General features: G+C 42.3%; 2 protein-coding genes across 6 annotated transcripts in view; one reads left to right on the forward strand and one right to left on the reverse strand.

Annotated features, from left to right (window-relative positions):
- HERC3 (HECT and RLD domain containing E3 ubiquitin protein ligase 3) overlaps nucleotides 1–17,412 on the forward strand; it is a 141,186-nt gene that overhangs the window by 92,727 nt on the left and 31,047 nt on the right. For all 5 annotated transcript variants that reach the window (XM_082461657.1, XM_082461659.1, XM_082461660.1 and 2 more), the window contains 2 exons: nucleotides 2,135–2,201; nucleotides 3,931–4,013. In XM_082461657.1, the coding sequence (XP_082317783.1) occupies nucleotides 2,135–2,201; nucleotides 3,931–4,013 (150 nt within the window). The remainder of the gene's footprint in view (nucleotides 1–2,134; nucleotides 2,202–3,930; nucleotides 4,014–17,412) is intronic.
- On the reverse strand, nucleotides 10,995–16,214 carry NAP1L5 (nucleosome assembly protein 1 like 5). The gene has a single exon (XM_082461907.1). It carries the CDS (start codon nucleotides 15,697–15,699, stop codon nucleotides 15,115–15,117), a length of 585 nt encoding a protein of 194 aa, XP_082318033.1. The 5' UTR covers nucleotides 15,700–16,214; the 3' UTR covers nucleotides 10,995–15,114.

Genomic DNA, 17,412 nt, shown 5'->3' on the forward strand with positions numbered 1-17,412 from the left:
GAGGGGTCCTGAGTGTAGTAGGAGCTTCTGACCCCATGGAGTTGGGGTGCACTACCCTCCCCGTGTGTGGATGTGTTCACCAACCTGGAAGCTCCCTGAACGCCCCACTGTTGGGAGTTTAAGGAGGCTTGCTTACGGTGTGATCAGTTATGACCTTCATTTCCAGCCCCTCTCCCCTCTCTGGAGAATGGGGGGCGTGGAGCTGAAAATCATGGCTGGGTCCTTCTGGTGACCAGGCCCCGCCCAGGAGCCCACCCAGAATCACCCCATTAGAACAAAAGATGCTCCTAATATTCTCATCACGTAGGGTTTTGGGAGCCCTGTGCCAGGAACTGGGGGCAGAGACCAGTATATGCATTTTCTGTTATGTCACAGAGCCTTTTTCAGAAAGTAGTTTGAGATATAATTCGCATGCCACACAATTCACCCAGCTAAAGTATATAGTTCAGTGACTTTTAGTATATTCAGAGTTGTACAGCCTTTATTACAATCAATTTTAGAATATTTTCATCACCTGAAAAAGAAACCTGGTACTCCTTAGTCGACATCCCCAACTTCCTCATTCCCCAAGCCCTAGGCAACCACTAAGCTACTTTCTGTCTCTATTGATTGCCTATTCTGGATATTTCACATAAACAGAATCATACCATGTGTGTTTTTTTGTGACTGGCTTCTTTCACACAGCACGTTTTCAAGGTTCATCTAAGTTGTAACTTGTATCAGTATTTTATTTCTTTTTATTGCCAACTAATATTTCGTTATATGGATATATACCACATTTTGTTTATCCATTCATCAGTTGATGGACGTTTGGCTTTCTCCTACCTTCTGGCTATTACTAATAGTGCTGCTGTGGATATTCTTACAGACTTTTTGTGTTGATGTAAGTTTTCATTTTTCTGGGGTATGTACCTAGGAGTGGAATTGCTAGGTCAAATGGTAACTCTGTTTCGCCTTTTGAGGAACCTCCAGACGGTTTTCCAGCGTAGTGGAGCCATGTTTTTATGTTATTATTCTTTCTGGCTCTTAAAAAACTCCTTTTATTCTGAGTTTCTCTGTATTGATTTTAGGTAGCATAATGCGAAGTATATAAAAAGACACCATATCTGTGACTTTCTCTAAACAGTACAATTCTTTTGACTTCAACAGGAAGGAACATCCCTTTTTTATGGAGAAAGAATACTGATTTTAAGATGGAGATAGAGGAAGGGTGGTCTCTAAGGTGTCCTCTGGAAATGAGACTGTCACACCACCAGTATAGGACACCAATACAGAGAAATCATAAAGGATGTGGGGAGAGGGTGCACAGAGAGAGGAAAAGAAAATTTAGAAGGAATATAAAAAAATGGCAGAGGAGACCCAGGCAGGGTTGCTTTCTTTGGTAACTGAGAGTGACAGAAATGTGTGCTATTTTCTTTGCCAACCTGGCTGAGAATGATGCATTTCAAGTAATCTTCTTGGCTGGTTAACTGGAAACAGATTTAAATTCCACACTAAGAATTTTCTTTCTGGGCAATTTTCTTTCTTTATGGAACTGCCAGACTCCGAGATCAGTAAAGAAGAAAGTGTGAATGAGGTCTAGTAATAAGAACGTATTCTCGTGAGAGTATACGATATGATCATTGTTGGCAGAAACATGTTTCGGTGTTCTTTAATATGGCAGTTCTTTACCGTACAGAGCCCCTTGCATTAACAAGTAAGCCATTAAGATTCCTAAGTGGATACAGTGACTTTGTAGCTTTTGTTTTATGGTAAGAGGATTTTTCTACTAATGCATATGGATAAAGCAAGTCTGTAGGACCGCTGCAAGACCATCTCCTCATGTATCTACTTCTGAGGAATACCAGAGTTAACACGTGTGTCAGATATGACTCCATCTGAATTTCTTCATAAATTCAGTAAGATTTGTCAGTAGGAACAGAGAATGATTAACGAGTGTCTTACAAGTCAACTGCCGTATTTCTTTTCAAGATACAGTTGACATGATTTTCTGTCAGTCTGGATTTATGTTCATTCTAGAATCTTCTTTTATAGTGTTTCCTTGCAGACAGTCTGGTGGGCATATGACTGAGATAGAACCACTATTGCCATGTCTGATTTGCCTCATTTCCTTTCTCTGTCAATCTGTGATTAGGAGTCTTCAGGAACTTTTAGATTACCCTGGGGAAGATATTGAGGAGACTTTCTGCCTCAACTTCACGGTAAGGATTTCTACAGTTTACTCATGATTGTAGCTGTCTCTTTCATCATTCATGCTTACAAGTCACAATTAACATTAATTTTTCTCCAAATCAAAGAACAAATTCAGAGACTTCTCTGAACCAAATTATTTTAGTCATAGTGTCTTTTTTTATTTTTAAAATTTTATTTATTTATTTATTGGCCACATTGGGTCTTCGTTGCTGCGTGTGGGCTTTCTCTAGTTGTGGTGAGCGGGGGCTACTCTTCGTTGTGGTGTGCAGGCTTCTCATTGCGGTGGCTTCTCTTGTTGTGGAGCACGGGCTCTAGGCACATGGGCTCAGTAGTTGTGGCACACGGGCTTAGCTGCTCCGCAGCATGTGGGATCTTCCCGGACCAGGGCTCGAACCTGTGTTCCCTGCATTGGCAGGCGGATTCTTAGCCACTGTGCCACCAGGGAAGTCCCTTTAGTGTCTTCTTTAAAATCAAAGTATAGTTGCTGTACAATATTATATCAGTTACAGGTGTACAATATTGTCATTCACAATTTTTAAAGGTTATACTCCATTTATAGTTATTATAAAATATTTGCTATATTCCTCATGTTGTACAGTATGTCTTTGTAGCTTATTTTATACCTAATGGTTTGTACACCTTAGTCCCCTACCGCTATACTGTCCCTACCCTCTTCCCTCTCCCCGCTGGTAACCACTGGTTACCACTGGTTTGTTCTCTAAATCTGTGAGTCTGCTTCTCTTTTGTTACATTTACTAGTTTGTTGTGTTTTTTAGATTCTATGTACAAGTGACATTGTACAGTATTTGTCTTTCTCAGTCTGACTTATTTCACTTAGCATAAAACCCTCCAAGTTCATCCATGTTGCTGCAAATGGCACAATTTCCTTCTTTATTTTATGGCTGAGTAGTATTCCATTGTGTACATGTGTCACATCTTATTTACCCGTTCATCTGCTGATGGACACTTAGGTTGCTTCCATATCTTGGCTGTTGTAAATAATGTTGCTGTAAACATTGGGGTGCATGTATCTTTTCGAATTACTGTTTTTGTTTTTTTCAGATACATACTCAGGAGTAGAATTGGTGGGTCATACGGTAGTCAGAGTGTTTTGAATGTTACAGGAGTTCAGTAAATGTGTTGAATAAATGAATGAATGATTAATCTATACAATTAAGAAAATTACTGAAGCATTATTCCTCTTTACTCCTATACATATAATTTCTTTTCTAGAGTTCATATCATTTTCTCTTTGATTGCATTTATTGGCAACTCCACGTCTTGGCATATATACACTACCAAATGTAAAATAGATAGCTAGTGGGAAGCAGCCGCATAGCACAGGGAGATCAGCTTGGTGCTTTGTGACCACCTAGAGGGGTGGGATAGGGAGGGTGGGAGGGAGACGCAAGAGGGAGGAGATATGGGGATATATGTATACATATAGCTGATTCACTTTGTTATACAGCAGAAACTAACACACCATTGTAAAGCAGTTACACTCCAATAAAGATGTTAAAAAAAAAAACAGTAATGAAGAAAAAAATAAAAAAAGATCTTTTAAGGTGCCAGTGTTCTCTGACTCAGGTTCCCTTTCTCCTCCTGAGAATGTTCTGTGGTAATAAGTAGTCATTAAGCGACATTTGTTCCTAAAGCTTCTCTCAGTCATTTGGGGTCTAGAAAGATAAGTGGTCGACAAAATTGAAATGTGTGTTGTTTCTTCCCCCTTAAATATAGATTTGTCGAGAAAGCTATGGCGTGATTGAACAGAAGAAGCTGATACCTGGGGGAGACAAAGTGGCTGTGTGCAAGGAGAACAGGTTAGTCCTGACCCTGGACCGTGCACACGTTACTTCATTTCTCTGCACTTTTCCTTTTAAGACCAAGACTGAAGTTAAATTTTCATCCCTTCTTCAGAGGGAGTAAGGGTGCTAAGGCAACTTTAGGGGTTTAATAGTAGAGGAAGCAGCGGACCTGGGTTCAGGAGATAACTGTTGTAGTTCTGCATCTCTGTCTTACTGGCTTTGACCCTGAGCAAATCACGTAAATGCTCTGATCTCAGTTTCTCATCTGTCAAGTGGGGGTTATAATAACTGTCCTGCCTCCCTCATGGAATGGTTGTGAGACTAAAGTGAGATAATTTATAGGAGAACATTTTGGAATGAATGAACTCCCAGCATTTAGCACAAGGTTTCCAGTATCCAGCAGAGTGACTGGCATAAAAATGCTCCAAAAAATGTGTTGAATAAGCGAATGTTGTCAAGATGCTTATTATTATTGTGGTTTTATTGCTGAAGAATTTGTAATACAGGTTTTAAATTAAATTCTTCCTGCCTCATGAAAATTAATTCAAGTATATCTGATTTTTCAGGATGATTTTCTCTGTGTTATCCCTTTGGAGGAGAAAAAAATTCAATTTTGTTTGCTTTTGAATTAAATTATGAGTGAGGTTGTTGGCCATCTGCATATTAATTAACTCAGTTTACAAGCACTGAGTGTCTGCTGTATGCCAGGCATGTTGCTGGGTATAGGAAGTAAGTAACTTTTATCCTCAAGACTAGCTGGGAAGGGGCAGTGTAATGAATGATTGCAGTAGATTATGGTGCATGTGACAGGAAAGTGATAGGCCAAGTGCCAAGGAACCAGGAGGAGAGGCCATAACCCTTTGACCAAACACTGAAGAGGGAAAACATTTTAGACACAGGGAGTACTATGAGTCAGACTCTCGAATTTAACACATGCCAGAGAATGATGAGTATTTGTGGGGCGGGGGTTAGGGTGTGGATGGAGGGTGGGTGCAGTAGTATTGGGGTGGAGCTTGTCAAGACCTTAAATGGGTTTGCAGTGGGACGTGGTTGATCTCTGTTTGAGTGATGACTGGTGGCCATATGGAAGTCAGCCACGTGTGGAGAGGCCCATTAGGAGGCTGTTGAGGTAGCTCAAGGGCAGGGTGGTAAGGGCCAAAGTGAAGGTAGCAGGGATACAGAGCCAGCTACGTGTTTATGTAATCAGCAGGAGCTAGTGTCTCATTATATACAGATGGTACTAGAGAGGCATGTAATTTTTTTTTTTAATCTATTTATTTATTTATTTATGGCTGCATTGGGTCTTCGTTGCTGTGCGTGGGCTTTCTCTAGTTGCGACGAGCAGGGGCTACTCTTTGTTGCGGTGCGCGGGCTTCTCATTGCGGTGGCTTCTCTTGTTGTGGAGCACGGGCTCTAGGCGCGCGGGCTCGGTAGTTGTGGCTTGTGGGCTCTAGAGCTCAGGCTCAGTAGTTGTGGCGCACATGCTTAGTTGATCTGCGGCATGTGGGATCTTCCCGAACCAGGGATCGAACCTGTGTCCCCTGCATTGGCAGGCGGATTCTTAACCACTGCGCCACCAGGGGAAGTCCCGAGAGGCACGTATTGATAACAACTCTGACTTCTAATTTGGAGAGCTGATCAACAGGAAACAGAATCTGTAGCGCAGGGTGGAGGGGAAAGAGTTGTGTTTTGTATGTGTTGATTTTGACATGTCTGTGTGATACCTGGGTGATTTTGTTTACAGCTGAAAATTTATGTCTATAATCAAGAGAGGTCTTTTTTAAAAATCAATTCATAGTTTTTTTTTTAAGTAGGATGTTTTCTTTTTCTTTTTTGCATTTAAAATTTTAATACAGTCTTTAAAGGTTACTTTCCATTTACAATTATTACAAAATATTGGCTGTATTCCCATATTGTACAGTACATCCTTGAACCTATCTTACACCAGGTAGTTTGTACCTCCCACTCCCCAACCCCTATGTTGCCCCTCCCCCTCACAGGTAACCATAGTTTGTTCTCTATGTCTGTGAGTCTGCTTCTTTTTTGTTATATTCACTAGTTTGTTGTATTAGAAGAGAAGTCTTGTATCAGTAGTTTATTTGTTTACTTATGCTAGTCTTAATCACCAGTGAATCTGAGGTTGCCTACACAAGGAAAAAAGTGGTGAAATAAATAAAAAACGAGGACAGGGAAAATGTATGTTCTTAGAGGAGTTGTATGTATTAGAATAGAAAGTAGACTCTTGAGATGAGGATTTAGGGACCGTTAGCACATTAGCTAGAGACAAAACTTCTCGGCTTAAAGAAGTGGTAGGGGTCAGGAAAGACACGGGAGTGGCAGTCTCCACTTGGGAGGGTTGTGAGCGAGGGAAGCCTTCTGGAAGCAAGGGTTCATTGAAGCTACGGAAGAAGTTACAGATGAAGAGAAGTTGTTTGCTGTTTTAAGCATGTTGTGAAATTAAAGCTAATTCACTCTGGGTTTTAGTTGGCTTCTCACTGTAAATAGTTGCAAAGATGCAAACAGAGATCCTATGAAATTCACTCTATCCAAGTGATGTATATTGGCTTCCTCCCATAAGTTTTCCCTTTGGAAAACAGGAATGATAGAAAAACTGACAGGCCTCTTCTTCCATCCTTTTACATTTTTAAAGATAGCTAGAAGCCAAAGTGGTCTAATGTAACATTCAGTCATCTTTTTTGTCATGTAAACTTTCCAGACTATCCAGGAAGCCTCAGCTTTGGGGAAAGTGTGAGCTATAATACCAGAATTAAGTAAAATAATCCAGAAGTTGCTAAGTACCCAACAAAATGGCTTCAGATGATGAAATTATCTTGACTCTGGGACTCTAATATAGAGGCTAGTCTTGTCTCAAGTAGGTGTTTCAGTCGAAACTCTAACTTGGTAAGAATCTTTTGGAGCTGAAAGCACTGTCCTTTCTTTATCTACATAATGTTGGTATTTTTGTTGACAGCAAATGATTTGTTTAATAAGAACAGTCTCATTATTCCGTGGAGTCTGATAATGTTTTTATTTTTTATTTTATTTATTTTTAATTTTTTAATATTTATTTATTTGGCTGCAACGGGTCTTAGTTGCGGCACGTGGGATCTTCGTTGCAGCATGTGGGATCTTTAGTTGAGGCATGCGGGATCTTTAGTTGCGGCACGTGAACTCTTAGTTGCCGCATGTGGGATCTAGTTCCCTGACCAGGGATCGAACCCGGGCCCCCTGCCTTGGGAGTGCGGAGTCTTAGCCACTGTGCCACCAGGGAAGTCCTTGATACTGTTTTTAGAATTGGGGAATTTATGGCAGATCATAAAGTGGCTTTGTGGGTCCAGGTGATTTCTCTTCCCTCCTGGTTTTGACGATCGCTTTATTACATGTGCATGTATGTACGTACGTAGATACATCTATAGTCTTTAGTCTTTCAAAGGATGTCTGAGCTTTTGCGTCAGATTTCAGACACGACGGTGTGTGCATTAGGAGCTAACAGTGGGCTGGGCAAGCAGCCTGAGGAAGGGCATATTCAGAATTTCTTCACATTCTGGTGAGCCATCCTAATGCGCTGTGTGTTGGATACACCGGGTGGGGAAAAGAGCGATGTGGTGTGGGCATAGGTGATTTGTGATGTAGTCTGCAGAAGAGGCAGTTGTTGGGACTTTTCTTTTTCATATCTTCATAAAATTATTTCTCTTGGAGTACTTTTTGTCTCTGCCTTTTTTGCTCTCTGTCTCTTTCCGGGTCTGAGTTTTTCTCTTTCTGTGTCTGTGCTTCTCTCTCTCTCTCTCACTCTTACTGTCTCTCCTTATTCAGTAGGTGTTTCTTTGAATCAGCAATTGAATTCACTTAATAGTTGAGAGACAGTTTGTGCAGGAACACTGAAGTAGACCACAGTTTGTGTAGGGTGGTAAGCCGTTCTCATATGTAACCATAAATGAAATATGGAGACAAAATTGATTAATTGGATTGGAAGGGGTTCAGAGAAATCCACGTGGACAAATGCATCTGGGAGGATGGATATGGGATTAGAGCTGTTGGGAGAACTCCTAAGATTTGGATACTAGAAAGTAGAGACGAGGACATAATAAAAAGGGGAAGGTGCTCTGTAAAGTTTGTGAGCAAAGGAGTTGCATGATAGATGTGGGTCCGTGGCACACTTCCTTTCTTCGTCTTCTTTTTTTCCTTCTCCATTATTTATATCTGTTGCTGACTCTTGGGCTGCAGCCCGCAGTCCTACAAGCTCTGTACTTGCCCAGCCTTGAGACCGAAGAAAGAGCCCGGAGTCAGCAACAGAGACATCAGTGGTTTACTGCGTGGGAGATCTTACATGTCTGAAGCAAGGTTTTGGAGCGACACCCCACTGTGTGCGTCCGAGGTCAGGCAGGATGTGCTGGCAGTCTTTGCTACCGGGGGGATGGGGGAGGTGACCAGTTGTAGGGGGAATTGACGTCAGGTTGGCGCTCAGTTACCAGGGAAACCAGTAGAGGGCACGCCCCTCAGCACCCCTTTGATAAGCTGTCTTCCCAGAGGTGTCCTGATCGCAAATGAGAACGGTCATTAGCTAGGGCCTGGGGCAAGTCTGTCGGAAGGGCAGTCGTGCGAGTAGGTGTAGGTGAAGCAGGCGCAGGTAGAGCAGGGGATGGACGGAGAGCAAGAGGACAGCCATGTTGAATGTCCTGGCCGTGCACGACACATATGCACTCCTGGACATTGCTGACCCCATGAGCGGTCCTCAGACTCAGTGTGGAGAGCATGCTTTTGTTTACAGCCATGTGGGTTCCTTTTCTCTGTCTGTGCAGTTATTTGCCCCTAGTTGACCTCAGGGCTGCTTCTAGAAAACATTTTCCGTAAGGGTGTTCTGATGACATACAGGTTCCTTAAAAGAAAGACAGTACATAATTTCAAGGGAGTAATAAGGGAACTTACATTATTCTTTTACTTGTATTACAAAACTCCATTGTTCTGTTACCATGACTTTCTAAAAAGTAGCTTCTCTCTTTCTAAAAAAGTTTTCAAATCTTTGTGCAATAAAATGTGCTGTCGTTTTAAATATTGCCAGGCAGAGGGGGATTCTTATTTTTATCGCCAGTACGCGGTGCTTGAAATTTAAACGTGGAATGGCTTCTGCGTTAGGTGCAAGTTTGGGTTTCGGCTTTTCTGGGTTGCTGGCACTCACCGAGCACACGGTGGTGAGCTCACCCGCTGCTTCAGGCACTGTTGTCCGTGACTCTGTACCCGGTGACAGGAGCAGACCCCCTTGCTGACACAGTTACCTGTTGGGAAGGCTTCTGAGAACCTAGTGTGGTTACTGCCACACTACATGGTATTGCTGTCAGAGTTAGGGACTGCCAGAAGAAGCCAAGCAAATGTTTTTTCCTTTATCTTTAATGTTGCAAAAAGCAGAAATCTTAACATTAAAGCACGTTGAGATCCTGGTAAGAAAGCTTGTATACGACGGCAAAAGATTAATCATTGCAGCTCTTATTTCCTTTTGACTGTTATATGCCATAACCTCATTGCTGGGGGGTCCTTTTTGGGTATTTCATAGATTAGGCTAAGAAAATTAAATGAAAGAACCAAAAGAATAACACCTGCTGGATTTTTAACTTGAGCGTTGTGTATACAGATACTGCTGGCATTGAAGCTGTTTCTGTTAACAGTAAGATATTTGCTGTCACCACTGCCCTGGAGGGAAATGTCAGAAGGGTACCAATTCTGTATCCATAATTTATTACATTCCATTTGGACTTAAAATTGCTTTCTTTCCTTGGACAAGAGCTGCAGACAGACAATTGAATTATAAGCATCCAGGTAAAAGAACATCCGTGGGTGATTGCTGGTGACCACATCTTAGCTAAATCTTGCAACAACTGGCAGTCACATCTGGATAATACTGCATTACATGACTATTTGTGGTTAAGTATTTCTCACACTCTGTGGCATGGTGTTACTACCATTAATAAAAAAAACCCCACATATCATTCTAGATTTCCCCCAGTTTAACTCAATTTAATCATATCAAATGCAATCAATATCTTCCCCCATTTCTTCCATATTAAAAAAGGGGTGGGGAGAGGGAATAGTGAAAAGGAAATGCCAGGCTTAAGGTAAGTGCTCCAAAGGGCACCTAGATTCCATAGAGAGAACCTGAGAATAAAACCCACACATGACAGATACTTCTAGCTCCTTAAGATCTACTGAAGTTAGGACCAATGAAAGACTTCACTTGATCTCTCTCTTTTTTTTTAACATCTTTATTGGAGTATAATTGCTTTACAGTGGTGTGTTAGTTTCTGCTTTATAGCAAAGTGAATCAGCTATACATATACATATATCCCCATATCTCCTCCCTCTTGCGTCTCCCTCCCACCTTGATCTCTTGAGATAGTCTATGAGAGGTGTAATCTTTAAGATCTGCATGTTACTCGCACTGGCTGTTACAGGAATAGCAGATAATTAAAATGCCAGTAACATTTCTCGGGTGCTTCCCTTGTGTCAGGCATTATTCTGAGTCCTTCACGTGCAATCCTCCCCACTTTACAGTTGAAGAAACTGAGGCAGAGAGAGACGTAAGTCACTTGTTCAAGGTTACACAGCCAGAAGTCCAGTGTTCAAACACCAGAGCCAGAATTCAGAGCCATTCTGTTTGACGGAGAGCTTGTGCTCTCAGTACACTGCCACTTAGAGGGCCAAGACCAGGGCTCCAGAGTCCCCATGTCCCCTCATCCCTAGAAGATAAATGACTTCGAAGAGTTTGCTGTTTTCGTTTCAGGCAGACGATGCAATTTTTTAAAAACAAAGTTGGCATAGTTAAAGACATAACAATGTACGTATAAAAGTGTATGTCTGAATTTTTAAACTTAGGTTGAGACAATGCTTATATCTATAATGTTATTATAAAGCCCTCATGGACACCCTTAATAATGGCTGCACAGCCTGCTGTGTAAATGTGTATCTTCTATTCTTTCTCTTTTGGGTATCTGGCTTGTTTCTGTGTTCTTTTTTTTTTTTCTTTCTCTTTTTTTTTCTTTCTTTTCCCCCTCCATTTTTAATAAGACTGTATCAGTCATCTTATGTAGAAAGCTTTGTTTGTTTTTAAAATTTCTTTTTAATGGTAAGGTCCCAAGGGTGAAATTGAATTAGTGTATATCATTTTGAATTTGTTGATATTTTTACTAAATTGATTTTGCTAATGAATTATACCAGCTTATACATTATCATCAGTGTATGAGAAGTACCCATTTCATCGAATCCTTACAAATACTGAGTGTTCTTTTTTTTTTTTACATCTAATCTAATTTAATAAGAAACTTGACCTCACTTGTAAAATTTCTATTTCTTCCATGCATAGGCTACTTTACATATTCTGCCCAGCATTGATCCTTTTTACTGATGTTTACCTCTAAAATATTTTTGTTTAAAGAAAGTGAATGAGATAGAAGTGGTCATTGCCCAACATTATTCATGTGTTAAATGCCACTGAATTGTTCATTTAAAATGGCTATGTTTTGTGAATTTCACCCCAATTAAAAAAGCGTGTGTGTGTCTGTGTGTGTGCACATGCAAATGTGTGTGCGTACGCTTAATTGTAAACTCTCAGGGAGAGCTGCTGTGATGTGCTTGGGCAGGGAGCGTGGGCACGCTGCAGGCTTCTGCATAATGCCTTTCGAGACTGAGTTGAATGTGTAATGCACGGTTGCCTTTCCTTCTGCCAGTTACGTTGTGCATTGCTTACTAATTTGGGCCTATAATGGATGAAAAAAGGTTTATGAGTAAGAGTGTTTGACCTGCCTTCCAGGGAGGGTATCCTGCCACATGTTAACACACAAGATTTATGTCTGCCTGAGGAACGATCAAATAAGCAGTGCAGGAAACAGAGGGGAAAGATCAACCCAGTTAGGAAAACGGTGGAAATTGTTTGACATTACGACGGGCATCATATATGTGCCTTATCCTGAGAAAAGTAACCAACAGTGGCATGACTGGTAGCTGGGAAACCCCGCAGCTGAAGTCTTACCACAAGTGAAGGGAAGATTGCTGGCCCGAGCACACAGCTCGGCGTGCGTGTCCTCCAGACCTTGCTGGAGGCTGGTCCACTTAGTATCGCCCTTTCAGGACGTGTCTTGCTGCCCCAAACAGGATTGCAGTATTTCCCTCTTTTAAAGTCGTCCGCTGATGTCCTTTACGTATTTCTCTGTTAAGATGAAATGATTTTCGTATCATTTGTATCAACTCTTTTATATTAAGATTATTAACCCTTTGCCATCTGTATTTATTGCAGATTTTATTCCCAGTTTGCTGTTTACTTTTAAAAATGTGGAGTCTGTTTACATCTCTAAAACTTCTTAATTTTTATGTTGTCGCGCCTGTCGATTATTTCTTTTAGTCTTAAATCATTCTAAATTTAACCTTTCCCTGTCTAGTCATTGATACTTAATAATATATTTTCTTCAATTAAAAAAATTTTTTTTCTCTCTGTCCTAAGGTAAAAATCTTAATTGTTTTCCTATTCTTACAGGTGAAGAGTAGGGTAATTATATGGTTCCAGATCCAGTTTGGGTTTTGATTTGAAGTGTAATAAATTAAAAGTTAATTTGGGAAGAATTGACACTTCTGTGATATTCAGTCTCACCTTCCAAAGGCCTCTTTTACATTTCTTTGTGATACTGTTTTTTTTCTTTTCATAGGTTATATACATTTTTTATTAGAGGTTTTTATAAATATTTTGATTTCTTATTTCTACTGTGAAAGAGAGCCCTTTGCATATATTTTTATCATTAGTAGTGCCTAGAAATAGTTACTGGTTTTTATATACTTATATGGTTGGTCTATTCCTCAAATTTATGAATGTGATAGCTTTCAGTTGATTCTTTTGGGTTTTCTATGTGTAAAATCACATGCCTGAAAAAAAAATTTTTTCCCCCCACTAACTACACACCTTATTTGTTTCATTCATTTTTGCTTTTTTGTGGGATCTAGAAAAATATTAAATGACAGTCTCTTACTCCTAGGGATAAGAAATGAATATTGAATTTTATTAGATTTTTTTTCCTTCTATTTCAGATAATCATGATTAAGATAATCACTGACTTATGTAATGCATTATTTTTATTTTCTCTTTTTGTTGTCCCAGCCCTAAGGAAGATTAATAATACATTAAGGTTTCACTCAACTATTGCCATTAGCAACAGGTCAGAGCTTCCTTCCGTTCCCTAAGGTAAAGCAGTCTAATTTTGCTTCTGACTAATTTTAACCCTTAAGGGAAATGGAAGAAAACACGTCTGTGTTTAAAATTTTGGGGGGGGGTCTTCAATTTTATACTTCATTTAGAATGCCCAAATATAAAGTTGAAATAGACTTTTTAATATATGCATAATGTCACGTTAAAGTCTTTTATCCTTTCTGGGAAGAAATCAAAACCTGATTTTTATATTGAGGAAAACAAAACAAGACAGTTTATTGAACTACCTGTGTTTATGAATTAAAGGCCACTTCTTTAACAGTAACATCATGAACTTAGGAATATAGTATGTATTTTTTCCTCTTTTGTAATTTGGGAGGATTGAATTTCAAATCATCATCTTTATCTTTCATCTAATAATAATAACCGTAATAATAATAGCTGAAATACCTTGAGCACTTAGGGTCAGACACTGGTCTGTGGGATTTATGTAAATTAACTAGTTTGTTCTTCATAATAACCTGTGAGGAAGGGACTGTTACTATCTCCTTTTATAGATGAGGAGAAACTGAACACAGATTAATGTAATTGCCCAAGATTCACTGCTAATAGGAGGCAGAGCTGGGATTTGATTCCAGGCAGTCAGGGTATGAGTCCTTTTGTTTTTTTGAAAATACTGTTTTATTAACACCACAGTGGTAAACAACGTTATGCTTAAATTTCTTTATAGATCACACAATTCAAAACCCACAAAGAAGCTAAGAGTCTTTACATTAAATGTGTCCTCCTAGAAATCCTTTACTGTATGACAGTCTGTTCTCAAGCAGAAAAATTTGATTATGCACCATTTTATATTTAATATATCACATTTACATAGCAACATAATGAAGGCACAGCTAACACAAGCAAACTTAAACCCCTTCTACTTCTGAGCTGGGGGTGGGGACACACAGTTGGATTGGTTCTTCAAGTATATATTTTTTCCACACATTAGCTTCCGTGAAGAGTTCTGATAATTTTCACAGCTACATTCTAAAAGCTACAAGACAAAAAGACATCACAAGGATCAAACATAACATTGGATACACATGCTTTACAGAATTTACTAGATTCTACATCTTTTCAAGTAAATTAATGTTTGTAAAATGCTAAAGGGGTCAATACTTAAACATTGGGTTTCTTTTTTTTTTTTAACACCTTTGTAAACAGACACTACCAAGAAAACACATAAACACGAGACTGTAAATAATGAACACATATGTTGACAATAGTGTACAGGTTATACACCCTCCTTCTCAGAACCAAATATTCAGAGCAGTCTTTAGAATCTGAAGTGGCAGTTTTCTGGGCCTCATTCACAGTACTGTCATGATCTCCGGCACCGGCTTCCTCCCTCCCATCACGCTTCTCTGAAGTGTAAAGCTGATGTCTGGGTTACGAAAGCAAAGTCTTAAAGATGAGATATTTTTTCTTGGGTTCTGCTGCTTCTGCGCTGGAAAAAGGCAAGACTAAAGAAATTGCAGAATTAGGCACTGAGAACATGTTCAGTCTCGGCTTGGGTGTCTGCGCGTAGTGTGATGATAGTGTGTGATCCAAGGGTTTCCAAGTGACGTCCTTTACTTCACATCTACTTGACACCCTTAGGAAGTCTCAACTCCAGTCCTCGCAGAAGAGATCATGAAAAAACCATTTCACATTTAACTCGTTTGCAACACCTTTTGGTGTATTGGTGTTCAGACTGGAAACGGGCTGGCCAGAATCTGATTGCGTCGATTTAATATGATGTTAGGAATGTCAGAATTGATTCACATTGTATTTTGGTCCAAACCCTGAGCCTTTTCAAGTCCACCGATGTGTAAAAAAAAAAAAAAAAAAAAAAAAAAAAGGGGTTTTTCATCTGCGTCGTCATTCTGCTCTGCAGTCTCTGCCCCCCGCTTATTTCTGGGCGTCGTCAGACACTGCAGCGCGGGGACCCTCATCCTCGGCGGCGGCGCCCGCCGCCTCCGCTGCAGCCTCGGCCGGAGGCTCTCCCTCCTCCTCCTCCTCCTCCTCCCCGTCCTCCTCCTCCCCGTCCTCCTCCTCCTCGTCCTCCTCGTCGTCACCCTCTAAGGTCCACGCACACCCCTCCATCTCACCGGTGAGCTCCTGGATCTTGGCGAGCAAGGGCTTATAGATGTCGTTATACTTCTTCTCCAGAGCCTGGAATTCCTTATCAAATTTGGCTTCTATCTTATCGCACCGCTTCTGCAGCTTCTTGAGCGCCAGGACTCGGCATTTCACCGAGTTAGGCAGGCTCTCGATAAAGTCATTTCTAGGCTTCGGTGCGTTCTCCGCAGGCGTCTGGGGCTCCTCAGCCGTCTGACCGACCGCGCCGTCGGAGTCGCCGGACGCGCTGTCAGAATCTCCCCCCTGCGCGCCGCCTTCCGCCATTACCTCCTCCGCCGCCGCCGCCGCGGCCGCCTCTGCTGCAGCCGCCGCCTGGCTCGGCTCCGCGGGGCCCTGGTTCTCCGAGTCGGCCATGTTCGCGGAGCAGCGCAGAGGTCTCGGTGGCTCCCGCGCAGAGCTGCCCGCGAGCTGCGCCCCAGCGACCCTGCGGCAAGCGGCAAGCGGCAGGCGGCAGGCGGCAGGCGGCGCTGACGTCGGCCGCGGCGGGGACGTTGGCGCGGCCCCGCCCTTTGCCCCCGCAGGCGCTTGACTGGCTCCCCACAATCAGCTGATGGTCGGGCCCTCGAGCCGCGCCAGCCCGCCGGCCGCCGATGCTGCGCTGCCGTCTCCCCGCACTGCGGGCGGCGTCCGGACCCGTTTCTTAGCGACCCTGCCCGGCCGCCCGCGCACGCCTCCCCCGCGGCAGAGCGGGGCTGGCGCTGGCCGCGGGGATGCGCCGCGGGGAAGGGCTTCATCTCCATCCGCCAGTGCGCCTGGCTTGGCGCTTGTCTGCATCTCCCCTTAGCTGGCGCTGGGCTGCCGCTGGGCTGCCGTTGGCAGGGCGTCTCTGGCTTACTGCTGGGGAGCTGTCTTTAAGCACCTGAGATTTCATTGAATTCTTCTCCGGAGAGTGGAGGCGCGGGGAGAGCGGGCTCCGTCCCACCCCCTTGAGGACCTGGGTGCGTGTGCTGATGGGGGCGGGAATCGTGCAGTTTACATGCCCCCCCATCACCCCTGCCCCCCCCCCCCCCCCGCAGCAGCCCCTCTCCCAGCCTAGCAGCATATATGCTGGTGGCAGGGTCTTCTCCCAGCTAGACGGACCCTGGCAGCAGCTTTGGAGCCTTTTGGATAGGGAATCTCGGAACGCCGGTATCCTGGAATGTTCTCGAAGGGTCCTCGCAACCCGGGTCCTCGGAGCCCTTGTCCTGTGGGGAGGAATAAAGCGGCAGGAGGGCCAAAGAAAGCAAGACCGTGTAAGCCCTGAGGCCCGGGCCGACGGCCCCCTGCCTTCCCGGGCCTGAAGCATGTGTTTAGGACTGCCGTTCCTTGGGGACGCGCTGGCACACACACGCACGTACAGGCATTGTCCCCGAGGCACGTTCAGCACCTGTGCTATGGCTCTTACCGGTGATTCGTGTATGAGAACATTGAGGAAAGCTATTAAGTACCGAGCTCTTGTTCTCTAATAGCCATGTGAGTAGACACTTTAGTTCCTCATTTATTAAATCAGAACGATAGCTTCTTGAGTAAGGATAAGGGCACATAGTTTAGGTATAGAACGCAAACGATCTTTACAGGGGTTCTTCAGGAGTGGTTTCAAATTCACCATGACTGATATAAATGCTTTTCCTTCATCAGTTCTACTGGGACTTGCTGAAGCTTTTCCATAAAACCTGTGACTGTAAGGAAATTATTTCCCTGAGTACATTTGGTGCCATCTTTTGATTCTTGTGGATATTAGTTAATAATATGTAAAGCACTTAGTGCTGACACTTGGTGGGCACTTGGTAAGTGTTTTGTTTGCAAAATAATTAAATTGCATTTATTAATCCACAAAGATAACCTGCAATAATAATTCTCTTACAAAAGGACATCTTTGTGCCCATCCCCAAAGAAAGTTACTATTTACAAAAGGCCCAGTGTATTCCCATTAGCAAACATGCTAGTTTTTTTTGGTACTTGTGATTCCTATTACTTACTTTCTTAATTCCGTTCCAGATAATTTATTATCTGCTTCCCTGTTAGCGTTTGTAATGACTTGAGTTTTTTTTTTGTTAAATTTCAATCTTAACTCTGACTGAATTTGCT

Source organism: Balaenoptera physalus (genome assembly GCF_965194825.1).
Source record: "Balaenoptera physalus genome assembly, chromosome: 5".
NCBI lineage: Eukaryota > Metazoa > Chordata > Mammalia > Artiodactyla > Balaenopteridae > Balaenoptera > Balaenoptera physalus.

What these genes read in the sequence shown, in the direction of transcription:
- NAP1L5 (XM_082461907.1), bottom strand. Translation starts at nt 15,699, where the DNA reads ATGGCCGACTCGGAGAACCAGGGCCCCGCGGAGCCGAGCCAGGCGGCG.